Source organism: Theobroma cacao, chromosome 3 (assembly GCF_053813885.1).
Source record: "Theobroma cacao isolate CCN51 chromosome 3, ASM5381388v1, whole genome shotgun sequence".
In the NCBI taxonomy this organism is placed as follows: domain Eukaryota; kingdom Viridiplantae; phylum Streptophyta; class Magnoliopsida; order Malvales; family Malvaceae; genus Theobroma; species Theobroma cacao.
In genome coordinates this window covers 40,091,942-40,108,620 of record NC_142641.1, presented here as the reverse complement: position 1 = coordinate 40,108,620, position 16,679 = coordinate 40,091,942, and the positions used below count along the sequence as shown (strand labels likewise).

General features: G+C 32.9%; 2 protein-coding genes across 4 annotated transcripts; both read left to right on the top strand.

Moving 5' to 3' along the window:
* Nucleotides 1-4,055: 4,055 nt before the first annotated feature.
* Nucleotides 4,056-8,710, top strand: LOC18605729 (Protein phosphatase 2C family protein). Of its 3 annotated transcripts, none has more exons than XM_007038913.3 (9): nt 4,056-4,381; nt 4,718-5,041; nt 5,399-5,526; nt 6,144-6,242; nt 6,467-6,625; nt 7,057-7,143; nt 7,278-7,369; nt 7,913-7,987; nt 8,284-8,710. In XM_007038913.3, exons 2-9 carry the CDS (start codon nt 4,779-4,781, stop codon nt 8,443-8,445), a joined length of 1,065 nt encoding a protein of 354 aa, XP_007038975.2. In that variant the 5' UTR covers nt 4,056-4,381; nt 4,718-4,778; the 3' UTR covers nt 8,446-8,710. The 3 variants fall into 3 exon arrangements, with proteins under 3 accessions (XP_007038975.2, XP_017973924.2, XP_088661026.1); XM_018118435.2 differs by having other exon boundaries at nt 4,240-4,381; nt 4,722-5,041; XM_088804900.1 differs by having other exon boundaries at nt 4,249-4,381; nt 4,831-5,041.
* Nucleotides 8,711-11,445: 2,735 nt separating this feature from the next.
* LOC18605728 (DnaJ heat shock amino-terminal domain protein) lies at nt 11,446-15,262 on the top strand. The gene is given in 4 exon segments (XM_088804454.1): nt 11,446-11,461; nt 11,602-11,687; nt 12,582-14,923; nt 14,925-15,262. Coding segments are annotated over 2 exon segments (2,241 nt in total). The 5' UTR covers nt 11,446-11,461; nt 11,602-11,687; nt 12,582-12,719; the 3' UTR covers nt 14,962-15,262.
* The last annotated feature ends 1,417 nt before the right edge of the window (nt 15,263-16,679 follow it).

The window sequence follows — 16,679 nt, the reverse complement described above, 5'->3', positions numbered from 1 at the left end:
GCAGCATCACTTCTTTAATTATTAGGGAGCCAATTTTCATCGTCCATATAAATTATATTAGCATTATTGTTACTTACGTTGCATGTGGATTTTTTTGTTTTAAATAACAATTATATATAAACTATAAATATTTTTAACATATAAAATTATTTATTTATAAATAAACAATTATAATTAAACTATAATTATATATAAAAACAATTCATATTTTAATTATATAGAGTTGAATTTTTGTAATATTAATCTATAAATTATTCAATATTATTAAAATTCTTATATATTTACAAATTAGATAAAACTTATTAATATTAATAATAAAAATATTTTAAAAATGATAATTTAAAATATAAACAATCATTTTTGTCCTTTAAAAAGGTTTCCAAATAATTAAATATACATACATTATTAATATTACATCAATTAAATTCTACATGAACTTCACCCAACATAAAAATATGAAGTTTAGAACTTAATTTAATATCGATTTTCCTTTTCATAATATGTATGAATGTATCTTTCAAAAGTAATTTAGCAAAAGAACAAGTTGTTCACGTGATTTACAGTTCAATGAGTATGGACTGCCCTTGAAGCAGCTGGCAACTTGAAAACCAAGTCACCTATAATGCACTAGTCTACAACACGGATCAAACAATTTAAAGGAAGATGAGTTACCCTGAGCTGGATTTAAATGGTTTTTGGTTTTCTATTTTGAAATTTAGCCAACCACGTATTTCAATTCTGAGTTTAATGAACAGACCACGACAAGACCACCTGGCTTAACATGTTGTTTAACTGGTTTAGACAATAGATTGGTCTTAACATGTTGTTATTTTCATGAGCGATGAGGTTAGGCTTGGGCATGAGAAAAGTGACAGTCTAGTGGTCCCATCCCAGGCCTGAACTGCTGTATAACCTATTTTGGTTTGGATTGAGTTGGCACCAACTTAAAACAAGTTTAAGTAGAGGCGAGCAAATGAGTAATTTAGGTAGTTTCGTCTATTATACTAAGATTAATGGATTAAATATTTTTGAAAAATTGATCAAACATAAAAAAAGATTAAAATGATCAAACATAAAATATTTTTGATCGGTTTGGTTTTAAACTAATAGATCAAAATTTTATCACATTTTTTTTTATAAATTATAATATTAAAATTTATAAACTTCATCCATAATTATAAAATATACAAATTATGTATAAATTATATATAATATATTACTTTATTATATATATGAAATTTAAAACACAACTTATATGTTATAATATCTTAATTTTTATAAATAATAACTAATTATAAACAATATCTTATAAAAAATAAGATAATAACTAATAAAATTATTAAGTGTGCTCATATAAATAAAGTCTATTATAAATTATAGTAATACTTATGTATAAATTAAATATATGTATATATGTAATATATTACTTTATTATGTATATATGAAATTAATGACACAACTTATATGTTATAATATTTTATATAAAAGTTTATATAAATATTAACTAATTATAAATAATATATTATAAAAACTAAGGTGATAATTAATAAGGTTATTAAGTGTAATCATATAAATAAAGTTTATTATAAGTTACAGTAATATTTATGTATAAATTAAATATATATATATAATGTTTAAATAATTATATATATATATATTCACAATATTTTATATTACGAAACATTACTAAGATATAAAAATTATAATATATTAATATATAAGATATTTACTATTATATATTATAATATTAACATATAAGTTATATCATTTAAAATATATAATTTGTAATTTCATATTAATACATATTTATAAAAAATATAAATATATAACTAATATTAAATTGTTATGATTATAATTTGAATACGTATATATAATAAACTAATATATTTGAAGTATATTATTAATTCTTCTGAATATATAAAAAATATTTTATATATTAATATATAAAAAATAGTTTGATTTTTTTTGGTAGATTGATCTAAAAATTTTAAAATTAAGAACCAACAAAAAAACTAATTGAATCAAACATTTTAGACCAATTGATCTCATTGATCAATTAGACTAAACCATTTTACTCAAATTACATTTAATTTAAATAAATAATTAATCTGATTTGATTTTACTCACATATAATCTTAAGAGCTTAAATCAAATTTTATCTATCCAAAACCCAAATTCCATATATAGGGTAATGGGCCCAAGTCACTGCCTGCCCTTGAATAAATAGTCCTAGGAAACCTTCTTGCGCTGCTCCATACGTGCATAGTCCATAATGGTCTAGATGTGTATAGATATATCATCTTCAATTTATGTTTGGGGCGCGGATGTCAAAACTCAGATCCGGACCATTACTAGCTCATTGCATGAAGCAACCAGATACTACTATTTAATAATCCAACCTTGGCTGCCATTTATATGCTCATAGTCATAGCTACTCACGAATGAAACGCATTTACTCGATGATGTTCTGGAACACTATACGATCAATAAATGTGGAGTAAATTCAATTCTTATCATTAAAAATAAACCCTTGTGATCACTGGGCACTTGCAAATCATTTCTGCATTTAAATTATTCTTGGTAACAGACTACAACCAACTGGTACCTTTCTGCTAGTTAATCTATTCTGAGTTTTTTTTTTTTTTTAAATCTCATTCCCATGCCTTGTCCAGTTATCTTCATTGTGATACGCTCGAGCCCCAAAAAAAGAACTGAACCCTTTTATTTTTTAGTTAAATAAGTAAATTAGAAATATTTTTTACTGTTTTTTCTTTTTTGGGTGGTTCAGAAATATTGTCAAAGGGGCCGGTTTGGACAGAAAATGACGTGGTAGCGATATTTGCAAAGGTTGCAAAGCACACTCGTTGAGTCGGTGACTTGCGAACTGGATATGTCTGCCCTGGATCGGGTACCCGATACCACCGCAGGGCGGGCTCGTTCCCTCTACAGTATACATTCCACGAGCTTATGCCTCATATTTATTTTGAAAATTATATGCGGCATTCATAAACCAAAATGTTATCTAATTAGTACTTTTTATGTCAATTTGATTGAAATTTTTATTATTTTATTTTTATTTTAATGTTTAATTTATTTTTATAAAAAATAAAATATTAAAATATTAATCAAAACAAAATTTTAATACAAATTAATTAAATTTGTTTGGAACAATAAATTATTTAATTTTTTAAAATAAAAATTATTAATATTCAAGATAAAGAAAAATAGTGCATAAACTTTTAAAGTAATATTTTTGTTTTTCAAAAATATTTAAGAAAATTTTAGTCATTTTTGTTTTTTTTAATTGAGAATCATCATTTTATTATGAATTGAAATTGAAATTTACAAATCATGAGTTCATATTATTAATCTAAAAACATTATTACTAGGTAGTAGAAGATTCATATTTATATATTTAAGATCAATTTCATCTTTTACTGTTGTGAAATCCGTGACATTCTACTCCACTTAATTGTATAATATTTTCATTATATTGATTTTTTTACTCATATAAGAGAGGAACTTTTACATTAGTGTGGGTCTATCATTGTATCTCTCATGGAGACCTACATCGATAAAAGTCTGAATTTGCTCTGATATTAAATATTACGAATCAAAATTTAAGTTTAATATCATGTAACTTTAAATTTTAAAAATAAAATTTAAATAAACTTATAAGCCATGAATCAACATTTTAAATCTAAAAAATATACTTAATAAATAATAAAAGATCCATATTTATATACTCAACTCACCTTATCATTTACTAATGTGAAATCCAAACACATTTATTATAACAAATTCATAATTCAAGAACCTAATAATATTTACCGAAAATTTAGAACGCAAATTCTAAGGGCGGGCGCAGAAGATCAGCCCTCCACAAAAAAACAAAAGTGGATGCATGAAGAGTGCCACGTTGCCACTTCTCTTCGATGGGAAGCTACAAAAGTTGCCAGCTCTTTTTTTCTCTCTCTCCTCCACTCCGCACTCTCCCTTACTTTCTCTTTCTCTCACTCCACTCTATAGCTCTACAAGTTTCTTCAATTCTCCTACTCTTTTTCCATCGCTTTCTCTCTCTAGGGTTTCAGATTCTCCTCTCGGTTTTTCTAGGGAGAGAAAAAAACTACGCAACGCTGCCGATTCCTACTAACATCCACTTCAGATTCGGATCCTCCACGTGTTCCAACCGGACCCGATCCTTACTGTCCGGTTCCCCCGATCCGATCCGGTTCTTTTATCCGAAGTTTCCAACGAGTGATCCGTTTTTGTTTGTAAAGTTCCGTTTAAATTTGATCGAAAAAATGCAGCTTGTTTTATTCCCACTCTGTTGCATGATTTATCAGCTCAAGAAATGAGTCGATTACTTTGAAAAGTAAATGTAAGATTTTGATTCCTCCCAGATTTTTCTTATGATTATTCTTAGGCTGAACTTACTTTTAGTAGAAAACTTAGCTTAATCATGCTAATTTTTGCTTCTTATGGATATTAAGAAAATGTTCATTAAGAAACATATATAGTATATTCAAATTTAACGTGTAATAATTCATTTTTGTTGGAATCCATTGAACCTATGCGAATTGTGTATTATTTTATTTAATGATCATTTTAATAATTATTTAGTGGGTGGGATGAATAATTATATATTTCAATTTCGAAATTAAAACTTAAAAAACCTTGTTTATTTTTAATTTCGTAATGTTACTGATTTTGTTAGGCAGCATTGTCCCGTATGCCTGAAGATCTGGCGTTACAAGGCCATAATTGAACCATTTTAGATGGTATGCAACAGTTGTTTAAGGAGTGTAATTGTTCAAACTGGGCATATAGGAACATTATTAACACCGAAAAGGGTGCATTTAAGGAGTGTCGGAAGGACTTCACATGTTGATGCTGGAGTAACTTTTTGGTGGAATCGTGAATTTCGAACGACTGCAAAGATGATGGTTGATAGAGGTGCAACAGCAAACCAGGGTCCCGTTGTTGATATGTTTCCAGAGAAAGATGATGATGGTGGATATGTTAGCGGAGGGTGGAAAAGGTAAATAATAGTTTTTCACCTGTTTTAGATAGTTGTTATATCATGCACATTGAGCTGTAAGTATAGTCAGCCATAGAAAAATATCATGATTTATTTAGAATCAAACATGCAAATTGTTGGCTCTAAATATGATTTGGTTGATGAATAAATGTTGCTAGGAGTTACTGGTATGCTGGTTTTTTAATTATTTAGTCATATTTGTTCTTTTCTTTGCGTCTTTGGTTCAACGAATGCATTGCCTAGTTACGGAGTTACTATACAATTGTATAGTTCTTGTTATTTCTATATGTGATCTTATTTACTCATTTTATGTTTAAAACCACACTTACATGGTAGTTTTCTTGTCTGATTTGGCAGTGAAGATGGAAAATTAAGCTGTGGATATTCAAGTTTCAGGGGGAAAAGAGCAACCATGGAAGATTTCTATGATATTAAAACTTCCAAGATTAACGGGCAGACAGTCTGCATGTTTGGAATCTTTGATGGTTAGGTTCTCTCTTATCATTTCTTGCCTTGTGAAAGGATACGAAATTAAAGATATTACACATATACTAGAACACATTGTAAAAACACTTAGAAGGCACCATCCAACAGGATATTTAGAGAAGAGCACAGACAACAATGGGCTTGTCTTTCCCCTATATAGGGTTTCACAACCACAATACTGATGGGCAGAGAAATCATAAAAGATGCGAGTTTAATTGTTGGTATGATGAGTATTTGGTCGTTATGGGGCCATCTGAATATATGTAATAACCTTGGGTAGGGTGTTGGGACATGCTTACAAGTTACAACTTACTATTGGCACAAGCCTCTGAAGTTGTTCTGGGTCAAAGATGGACCTACTTTATGTCTGTCGAAGCTTTCTTGTCATTTCATTTAAATCAGAGTAGAAGTCATTATGAGGCTATGACAATCGTCAATCTAGATTTCTTTTGTTTTATATCTCTTGATGAATATTAATACCAGCAGTCATCCTGGTGATATGATTTGGATGATATTAACATTTCCATAATATTTCCAGACAGCAAGATGTCTTTGATATCTGAATTGGATGATTTTTTGTTCCCCCGCTTTTAACCACTATTATGTGCCATTGCAGGGCATGGTGGTTCTCGCGCTGCTGAATATCTGAAGCAACACCTTTTTGAGAATCTAATGAAGCATCCACAGTTCATGACTGACACCAAATTGGCTATAAGTGCGTCCAAGATCTCCTATGTGCTGTGCTCATGGAGCATTTGAATTGTTTGATACCCTTTATTGTCAGCAGCTTTATAGAGGACCCAAGCATTTGCAAATATTTTTATATCTTTGTTTTCCTGAGTGTATAACTTGCATTCAGAATGGGGTCCTACATAAAATGCTTCTCAACCCGTTTGAATTCTGTGTCATTCATTTTGGATTCATGGATTATGGCTGCAGGTGAAACATATCAACAGACTGATGTAGACTTCTTGGATTCTGAAAGAGATACTTTTAGAGATGATGGTTCCACAGCTTCAACAGCAGTGTTGGTTGGAAACCATCTATATGTTGCCAATGTTGGAGACTCACGGACTATAATATCCAAGGCTGGAAAAGGTGTTCTATGGATTTTTTTATTGCATATTGATATCATAGTTTCACGCATATTAATTTTGCCTTCAAATATTATTACTTGAAGATGATCATGAAATGTTTTTATGAAATTGCGTAATGCAAGAGGCCAGTCAGGCTTCATGGCAAAGGGAACAAGACCAGGCCCCATTTTCTAAAAGCATTTGACTTTTCTTTATGCTGTCCTTTGTCTTAACTAGATAAATAGTCATGGTAAATCACGGTAATTTGTATTTAAATTTTATGTTTATTAATCACTAATAAGTGTGAACTACAATATGAAATGCATATTACTTTTTGCATTGACTGATACTTATGGTTTAATTAGAATATATCTACTCTAGACATGAAAACATGTTGAGGATTTTACATTTTGTTAGTGGGATTCCTGAAGCAGCCTCTTTTTCTTTTTGAAGCAATCCCTCTCTCTGAAGATCATAAACCAAATAGAAGTGATGAGCGGCAGAGAATTGAAAATGCTGGAGGGGTTGTAATGTGGGCAGGTAATACTGTTTAAAAATCTACCTTGTCTTATTGAAGCAAAAACCAAGAATTTCCATTACATCTGGTGCTTAAATTGGAATTTCTGGCTCCTGAAAGTTTAATAGTGTAAATTTCTTGTTAATCATGTTATTAGGAACTTGGAGGGTAGGAGGTGTGTTAGCTATGTCTCGTGCTTTTGGTAATCGCATGTTAAAGCAATTTGTTGTTGCAGAACCAGAGATACAGGTGATCCTCAAAATCATATACTAATAAGCTAGTAATCTTTAATCAACTTAATTGCTATTGTTACATTTAATTTTGCAATTACTTTCTCCCATCCTATTGCCTTGTGTTTAACAGTAAGGACTTGGTTAGGGTAAGCATCATCTCAAGAGAAAATGATGAAGATTATGGCTTTTATTTCATCCTTCCTAATTGATGCAACCATCCAAAGGTTAAATGTGTTAGAATTGGATGCTGACTTAAGAATGTGCTGTTGGTTGTTCTTTGATATGAATATGATGGTGAATACTGACCCTTTGTCGCATTCAACTTTTACCTGAGTTCTACTTTCTCTTGCTACATCCTATTTTGTCCCCTGATTTCTGTTATCTAGGATGATCTGACTACAACTTATTCTACAACAGATTCATACTGTATATACTATTTGTTTTCGAAGTGGTAGGTCATGAAAGTTGGATTAATGAAATTACTATTTGTTTTCGAGGTGGTAGGTCATGAAAGTTGGATTAATGAAATTTCTATTTCTTAATGTTTGTTATATCCCAGGATAAAGAGATAGATGAAGAATTTGAGTTGCTTGTGCTTGCTAGTGATGGATTATGGGATGTAGTGCCTAATGAGGTAAACGTCTCTCTGACATGTGTGTGGCTGCACTTTAGTCACCCATCCAAGTATCACTCATACATTTGATAGTGTTTTTGAGCAAAGCCTAAATATAAAGTAGTTATTTAGGTAGTTTAAACATGTGAAAAGGTAGAAAAAATAAAAGGGACTAACCAGCTCACATGAGCTTGCTGGTTTCACAATGTGATCCAAGAAGACTGTATTGGTTAATCAACATTGGAAGTCCCTGCTGTATTTTATTAGGAGATTTCACTGCATGTTTGCCTTGCTATATGTTTAAATTCTGTTTCCAGGATGCTGTTTTGCTTGCCCGAGCAGAAGAAGAACCAGAAACAGCTGCTCGGAAGTTGACAGAAACTGCATTTACCCGTGGAAGTGCCGACAATATAACATGCATTGTAGCGAGATTCCACCATGACAAGGCAGATCCGGCTAATCCACAGGCCTCAGCATGATTAGATTTCCTTATTTTATTGCAGGTGCAGATTTATTGACAATTTGGTTGGTTTAATTTTGAAATCTGCATGTGCCTTATGGCCACTGTGCATATATCAAGGAGACAATTTGTTTATTCATTGCTTTCCGTTTCCTAATCTGCTCTTGTATGGAATACATGGACCCAACGTCCTGTTTATTCCCGAACTAGTCCTATATCTACCCATCTGTGTGTTGCATCCCCATGTTCAGTTAAAATCTAATAAAGCCTTAGTATTTACTCAATATACTAACTGATCATCTAATAAAGAATATAACTAATTTGTTTAAGCCTTTTTGTTCATTTGGGTACTTGGATGAAAATTTTTAAAATTTTTAATCCTAAATATTAACATTTGACCCTTGAAAAAAAAAAGAGAAATTAATCAAATATCAACCAAAATGAGGAATTAGAGAAGGGCGGGGAAATCCCGTGAGACCATGTAGACGCTGATATTGGCTGGACTTTTTTCTTCTTTTCAACAATGTTGGTCTGAGAAATTGACTTTGTAAGCGTGCGCTTTACATCATTGTCCGAACAGAAGATTGAGTTATACTAATGAACTGAAAAAGGACAATGCATTCAAGTTTTGAAGATGGCAACCTGTACCATGGTTCCAAATAAAAAATAAATAAAAGAATTTACTAGAGTAAATATAACAATTTTAATGGTCTTTGATCTAATTTTATACACGTATCTATACTTAATTTACTATATTAATATGTATGTAAAATTTTAAGAATTCTTAAAAATAAATATTCATAGCTTTTTCTAAAAACATTGAATTTTTATCTTTATATATTTATAAAATGATATTTTATGATTAATTGATATTGTTTAAATATTGTACACAAACAATACGTCATATATATATCTTTATACATAAATTATCAACACTGAAACCATAAAACTTTTTTCTTTAAATATACACTATAATGGTTTTTTTTTTAAAGGAAATATACACTATAATGGTACTTTAAAATTAATCATTATTAACCAATGTATCTATTGTTCAAACTTGATGATAATAGTATAACTATGAATCCATTTGTAATGGAGTTTTGTAGTCATGTTTATAGTTAATGTACACACAACTTTTTTATCTTTTTTTTTCTATGATCCCTTTTATCTTTATCAGATTTATGACATAGGTATACTATGTACTGTATTATTTGTGTATATTTATGTACACATACATACGTGTTATATTTTTTTATATAAAAAATAGATTCGAATTTATTTATTATCGAAAAGAACACACATTTTTATTGAATTAAATGTCTAGATGTAATATATATTTAATTAAAAAATAAAAATTCTATCTCATCAGGAACCATTTTGGAGATGTATTATTATTTAATAAACTTTTTTTTTTTTTGTAAAGTGCAAATAGAAGGAAGATGAAAATAGTAGTTCCTTCCATTAAAACATAAACAAAATCTACACTTTAATTTTTTTTTTTCATAGAGAATCCAAAATAATAATTATTTCACCTAATTTGGGAATCCTACAAACCCATCACAAGAGTTAAAAACTAACCATGGTTAAGTTATTTTGCATCAAAACCCATTAAAATAAAAGTTGTATTAGGGTTAACACAAAAAGGTTAATACTATATTAAACCAACCCCATACTTACTTTCCTATTTTTTTTCCCTTTTATTTTATTTTAATTTCTTGGAGCCAACTTGAGGGGAAAAAAAAAAGAAAAAGAAAGAAAAAAATTTTCCTCAGGTTCTCAAGGGGTTTTGACAAAATGGGTTACTGTACCTTATGATTCATGCTTGTCTCAGATTCAAAATTTCTTCACTTCAAAAGACTTTCTTTGGACAGGTATATGTTCTATGTATATTTTTATTTTTACTAACCTAAGTGGTTTTTTTTTGTTCATTTTGTCGAAGAAGTTTTCTTTTTGGGTGGTAATTTCTGTGGACTGTTTGTTGAAATTTTATAGAAATCTGGGGTTTTCAGTTTCTGCCGGGTAACAGAATTTGAAACGGCCAGATCCATTGAGACCCTGGAAAGTTCAATTTACTCTTCAGTGTCCTTTTCCAGTAGTTCGAATTACAGATGGGATTCTGTTTTTGGTTATTCAATGTGGCTTAAATGTCATATTTTTTGTTTATGGGGAAAGAAATGCCGATGAAAGTTTATATAAGGGTTGTTTCATTACCTTTTAAGTTAATCCATCTAGTTGTTTTCCGTGATTATATGGAGTTATTTTGGGTTCTCATAATAAATTTTGATCTTGAGAGATTAGCATTTTGCGGTTTTAGGCTATTGCAAACAAAAAAAAAAAAAAAAAAAAGAACTAGTGAGGTTCTACGGGCTTGTTGCGTGGTGGTTATATGTAGATAGAAATATTAATGCGGTTAAGATTGAGAAATTGAGTTTGTCAACGGTATTCTCCAGAGGAGATGGTATGTTGAGTAAGTTAGCTTCATAATGGGTGAGGTGTAAAAATTCAACCATCTGTTGTATGACAGTGTTGTTGTTGCTCATAATAAGTTGAGGAATTTTGTAATCTGCATCAAAAGAAATTAAAGTGTTTTTTTTTTGTATACTTATGATTTAGATCGTTGCTACGTATGAAACTTCTGACCATTCTGCATTTGGAATGTTGGTGATTGGTTCCTTTTAGTGAAGGTTAGTGTGCAAGAATTATGATGGAAAACTTTTAATGCTATGCACTTGGTGCTTCCTTGATATGTTTCTAGAGTCCGAACTAGGTGAGGGATGCGAGAGAAAACCAAAAAAACCACAACCAATGTGTTTTATATATTTGTGTATGAAATGGTAACTGATGGTATCAAGCTTATGAAATGGATAGTTAAGTGTTTACTCAGGATTTTATTTATCCAATATTTTGTAAGCTTGTTATAAGGCGCAATATTGTTATTTAGTTATTGATATAAGCAATGCATGATGCAAATGATTGATTAGGTCTGCAGAGTGGAAAGATCTCATCTATGAGAACTATTGTCTGGATAACAAAAAGTAAGCATGTCTGATCAATGCTATGATTATAGGTGGGCCCAGCCATAAAAGTTGTAGGATTTGGTATGTGGCATTGTGCCTATGGTTAATTTTGTTTGGATTAACTAAAAGAAAAAAACTGCTTGTCCCTGTTTCAACAGGCGTCGGCCGCTGATGAGGTGTCTGGGTGGTTCTATAGTTTTGGTTCTTTTGTCGTTGCATAGGCGGTTCTCAGACAAAAAAACAAGTATGCGTTTATATGTTCCACATACCTGAATTTCCATTATCTATCAATGTTCACGTGTTATTTATGCAGTAGTTGCATCTTTTCTATGTAAGAGTCTAAGTAGACATCTTTGACTATGTTCATAGTTATCATATTGATATCTGCTTTCTCCTCTTCTGTTTATAAGTACCTAATTTCCTCAAGTTGTTTGAGTTCATGGGCACATTTCCTTCTGAGTGTAAGATGTATTGTTGACCAAAGTTAACCTTTGGCTTGTAGGATTATTTGTTTCATAGGAAAAACATTCTTGTGGTTTGAGTTAAATCCATTTAAAATTCTCTCTCTCGCTATTTCCACTCTCATGCTCACTAGCATGAGAGAGAACTGATTAGTAATTGCACCACAATGTTTTTTCTTGGAAGGATAGTCTTATATTATTAATTTTACCAGCTCAAGTTGCATTGGATTGAAAGTAAACTTCACCATTTGTGATAAAATGGAATGTGTCAGAGCTTTTTAAGAAATGCAGGATATGGTATTATTATTATTTGAGACAGTATTGTTATAGTTATGAGTTGCAGTTTTTGTTCTACATATGCATTAGATATGTATTTGGAATGTATTGAAATTTAATAAGAATTTGCATTGATGCTTCTGCTTAAATAATGGTGAAAGTTATTTGTAGTTAACGTATGATTCTAGTGTCAGATAAAGAAATATGCAACCTGTGTTTAAGAATATGGATCTTTCTAGAAAGCAACCAAAACTTGTGTTTCAAATAAAGATTTGTCTTGTTTGTTTTTAGTGAAGTATCAGCTTATAGAACATTATCCTATTGGTAATGCATTTCCTTCTCAATTAGTTTTCTAATTCAGACTTATTCTAATTTTGGAGGTTTTTTTTCCTTTGGACCAGGCATCAAAAACTAGGAGCTGTTACCTCTGTCGTAAAGCATGAAAGTGCCTTAAGCTGTAAATCGTGGGTTTTGGTTGGAGTTTTGTCATATTCATAATACCTAGGTCAGAAAGTAACACATTAAACTACCACAAAATTATGGAGTGTAACAAAGATGAGGCATTCAGGGCAAAAGAAATTGCTGAAAGGAAGGTTACAGAGAAGGATTATGCTGGAGCTAAAAAGTTTGCTTTGAAAGCTCAAAATTTGTATCCTGGGCTTGATGGTGTTGCCCAGATGTTGACAACACTTGATGTGTATATTTCTGCAGAGAATAAAGTGAGTGGGGAAGCAGATTGGTATGGTATGCTTGGTGTGAACCCATCGGCTGATGATGAGGTGGTGAGAAAACAATACAGGAAGCTGGCTCTGATGCTTCACCCTGACAAAAACAAGTCGGTAGGTGCAGATGGTGCTTTTAAGCTAGTTTCAGAGGCCTGGAGCTTGTTATCAGATAAGGCTAAGAGACTAGCATATAACCAGAAGATAAATGTCAGGGGAACACAACAGAAGTTTCCTGCACAGAGTGGGGTTTCATCAATCCCGCCCAGAGCAAATGGCTCTCGCAGTTCTAGTTCTACTGTAACTTCAAATGCTAGGACTCAGAACAGTAATAGCCGGGTAGGTCAAACCTCATTCCCTTCTCCTTCTAATAAAAAGCCTGCTACATTTTGGACTGTTTGCAATAGATGCAAAACACAGTATGAATACCTCAGAATTTACCTGAATCACACACTTTTATGCCCTAATTGTCATGAGGCATTTTTGGCTTTAGAAAAGGCCCCACCTCCAAATGTTTACAGGTCATCAAATTGGTGTAGCCAACAGCAGCAGGCTTCAGGGCATCATGCTACAAATAATAATCAATTTAACTATGGAAAAAATTCGTCTAGCTCGCAAAGTTCAGAACGTGATGGATTGGCCGGTCATGGTTCATCTATTAATGCAAGCTTCCAAGGGGGTCCTTTCTCTGGGGCAGCTGGTGTTAGTAGCACTGTTGCACCACCTTCCACCAGTGCCGAAGCTGCAAGTGTTGTTCGGAATGTACAAGAGAAAGTGAAAAGGGAGCGTGAAGAAGCCCTTAAAGCAGAGAGACTCCTGAAAAAGAGAAAAGAAGATATTCGTGTTAATGGTTATGTAGGTAAGATGACAACTCAAACGACCATGGGGAATGGACCTTGCTTGGGAACGGGTGTTTTTGGAGTGGGAAGTAATTATGGGTACTCTGGTAACAATAACAAGCCCATCAGTGAAAGAGAATTGTCATTGTTTGAAATTCGAAACATGCTGGTGGATAAGGCTCGGATTGTGATTCGTAAAAAACTTAAGGAGTGGAGCTCAGTAACTGAAGCACAAAGTGCTGACAAAGTTAAAGAGAAGATCAGAGAGAAAGAAAATAGGAAACAGAGGAGCACGGCAAATGGAGATGCACGAGATACCAATAAAGAATATCAAGGTAAGCATTCTCCTCCTGCTGCTTCTCCTGATGACTCAGATACTGGAATTGCACTATATTCGATGAATGTTCCAGATCCTGATTTTCACAATTTTGACTTGGATCGAAGTGAAAGTTCTTTTGGAGATGACCAGGTCTGGGCTGCATATGACGATGATGATGGGATGCCCCGTTTCTATGCTCGAATTCACAAGGTGATCTCCTTGAAGCCTTTTAAGATGAAAATTAGTTGGCTTAATTCAAGAAGTAGCAGTGAATTTGGTTTGCTAGACTGGATAGGCTCTGGTTTCTCCAAAACTTGTGGGGAGTTCAGAAGTGGCAGACATGAAATTAGTGAAACATTAAATGCTTTCTCCCACAAGGTTCAGTGGTCAAAAGGTAACCGTGGAGTAATTAGAATATTTCCTAGTAAGGGGGATGTTTGGGCTCTTTACAGGAACTGGTCTCCCGATTGGAATGAACAGACGCCAGATGAATTGATACACAAATATGACATGGTGGAAGTGCTCAATGACTATAATGAGGAACAAGGAATCTCTGTGATCCCTCTAATCAAGGTTGCTGGTTTTAGGACAGTTTTTCATAAGCATATGGACCCCAAGGAAGTCAGGAGGATTCCGAAAGAAGAGATGTTTCGCTTTTCCCATCAGGTGCCTAATTACTTGCTTACAGGCCAAGAAGCTCATAATGCTCCAATGGGATGTCGTGAGTTAGACCCAGCAGCCACTCCTTTGGAGCTACTTCAGGTAATTAATGAAGCTGCTGAAGCACCTATGGAAGACAATTCTCGGAAAACTGATAAAGAGACATTCAAGAGTGCAAGAGAAGGTGAGGCAGATGAACTGGTGGAGATTTCATCAAAATCCCAGGAATGATAGTTTGTAGAGAATAGCAAAACAAGCTAAGGATGATTAACTAATGCTGCTTGCCGAGAGAAGCATAGGATGCTGATGTGTAGATGATGGTGAAAAGGCTAGAATATAGAATATGGAGACTGCTGACCACACCAGCTTGGTGAGTTTTGATATTGTAATCTTGGTCCAAACTGTAGAAATTGCTTTTTTTGTTGTGCCATAGTTGGATCCAAGAGCGGTCCATGTTTTTGTATTTTTGATAGTAAAGCTTCATTAAAAAACTCATGCTTGATTATACTCAAAATTTAATAGGAGTTGCTTCTTGAACTGTATTCCTGTTGTTTACAGTAGGTTTTTTGCTGCACGTAAAATTGTCCTGTGTGTGCCACGATTGTGAGGCCTCACCCTAACACTATGGATTACCCTTAAGTCAAAGGAAGCCTTATATTGCTACCTGCTCTGAGGGTCAGGTTGACATTGCTGAAGCATTACCTCCTAGCTCTACACCAATTCCCTCACTCCTTGGACCATTAATGCCTATTTGATTATGAGAGTGATCATAAAATGACTGAATAAGGCCTTCGTTATTCACATTGCCTGTTGCATTAAAGACTTACAGTGCTTTTCTTCCGACATCCGAGGGGTCAACTTGGTGGGCTTAAATTTCCACATTTTTCATTGCACAGGCCAGGGAAACGTCGATTCTGTTGTGAAGTGCTGAACTTGAAATCTGGGGTCTACGAGTATGTCAGCTTGCCATGGGGCATGGGCCGGGGCCGGCCACGTTCACTTTTTGGCTGACGACAAGAGACAAATCCCAAACTGAATTCCACCCCTCCAGTCTCCAGAATAGGTTCGCCAAATAATACAAAGTGAATAAAAGATCCCTCCCCCATCATGTTGTACGAAAAAACTAGCAAAAATCAATACCGTTTTATTGACTTCTTGTTCGTACTTCTATTGGCATATAATTCATAAGCGTATAATTAAATGCATAGAATTTAGTTTGGCATCTTCCTTGTTGTATATAGTTAGGAAGAATTGAATGCAGAAGACTTGTCAACCATTGAAACGGAGAATCTTAGGACCAACTTCATTTGTTTAATTGGTGGGCATATGGCCAGAAGAGAGGACCTTGCAAGTTCAGAAATAAAAGTATGCTAGGAAGTTTCATGGGCAATTCCCATTTTGAAGACAAATTCAAGGAACTTCCCGGTTCCAAGTCCACGAAGACATTTTTTAGCTTGGGTTTCGATGCAGCTAGTCTCCATGCACTGTTACATGCAGACACATTTGCTCCCTCGATTGAAGACCTAAGCAATAGGGGCGTTTGCGTGATTTTGCTTCTTCTATTTCACCTTTTCAGATTAATTAATTATTATTGTATATAAATCAAACAAAACAAACCATATTTTCCCTTTTTAATAATGTGTATGTGCCATTTTTATTTCAGAGTGGTAGAAGTTTGTGCTGCCCCGCAACTAAGGGTATGGCTGTTAAGCCCTCTCTTACTCTCTTAATATGGAAAAGGAATCCAATAATTAGGATTCTAATACAAATACAATGTATATATACATATATAGACATATCAAGTTTCTCCTTTTTATGTTTTTTTTCACAAGGAATTAAAAAGCTTGCGTGACCTGCCAAACACCTTTGTTCAGCACATTTTTTATACGCCTCTTTCCCATTAAATAAAAAATAATTAATCAAACAGCTCTAACACTTTCGTTGCTTTAAGCACCTTAA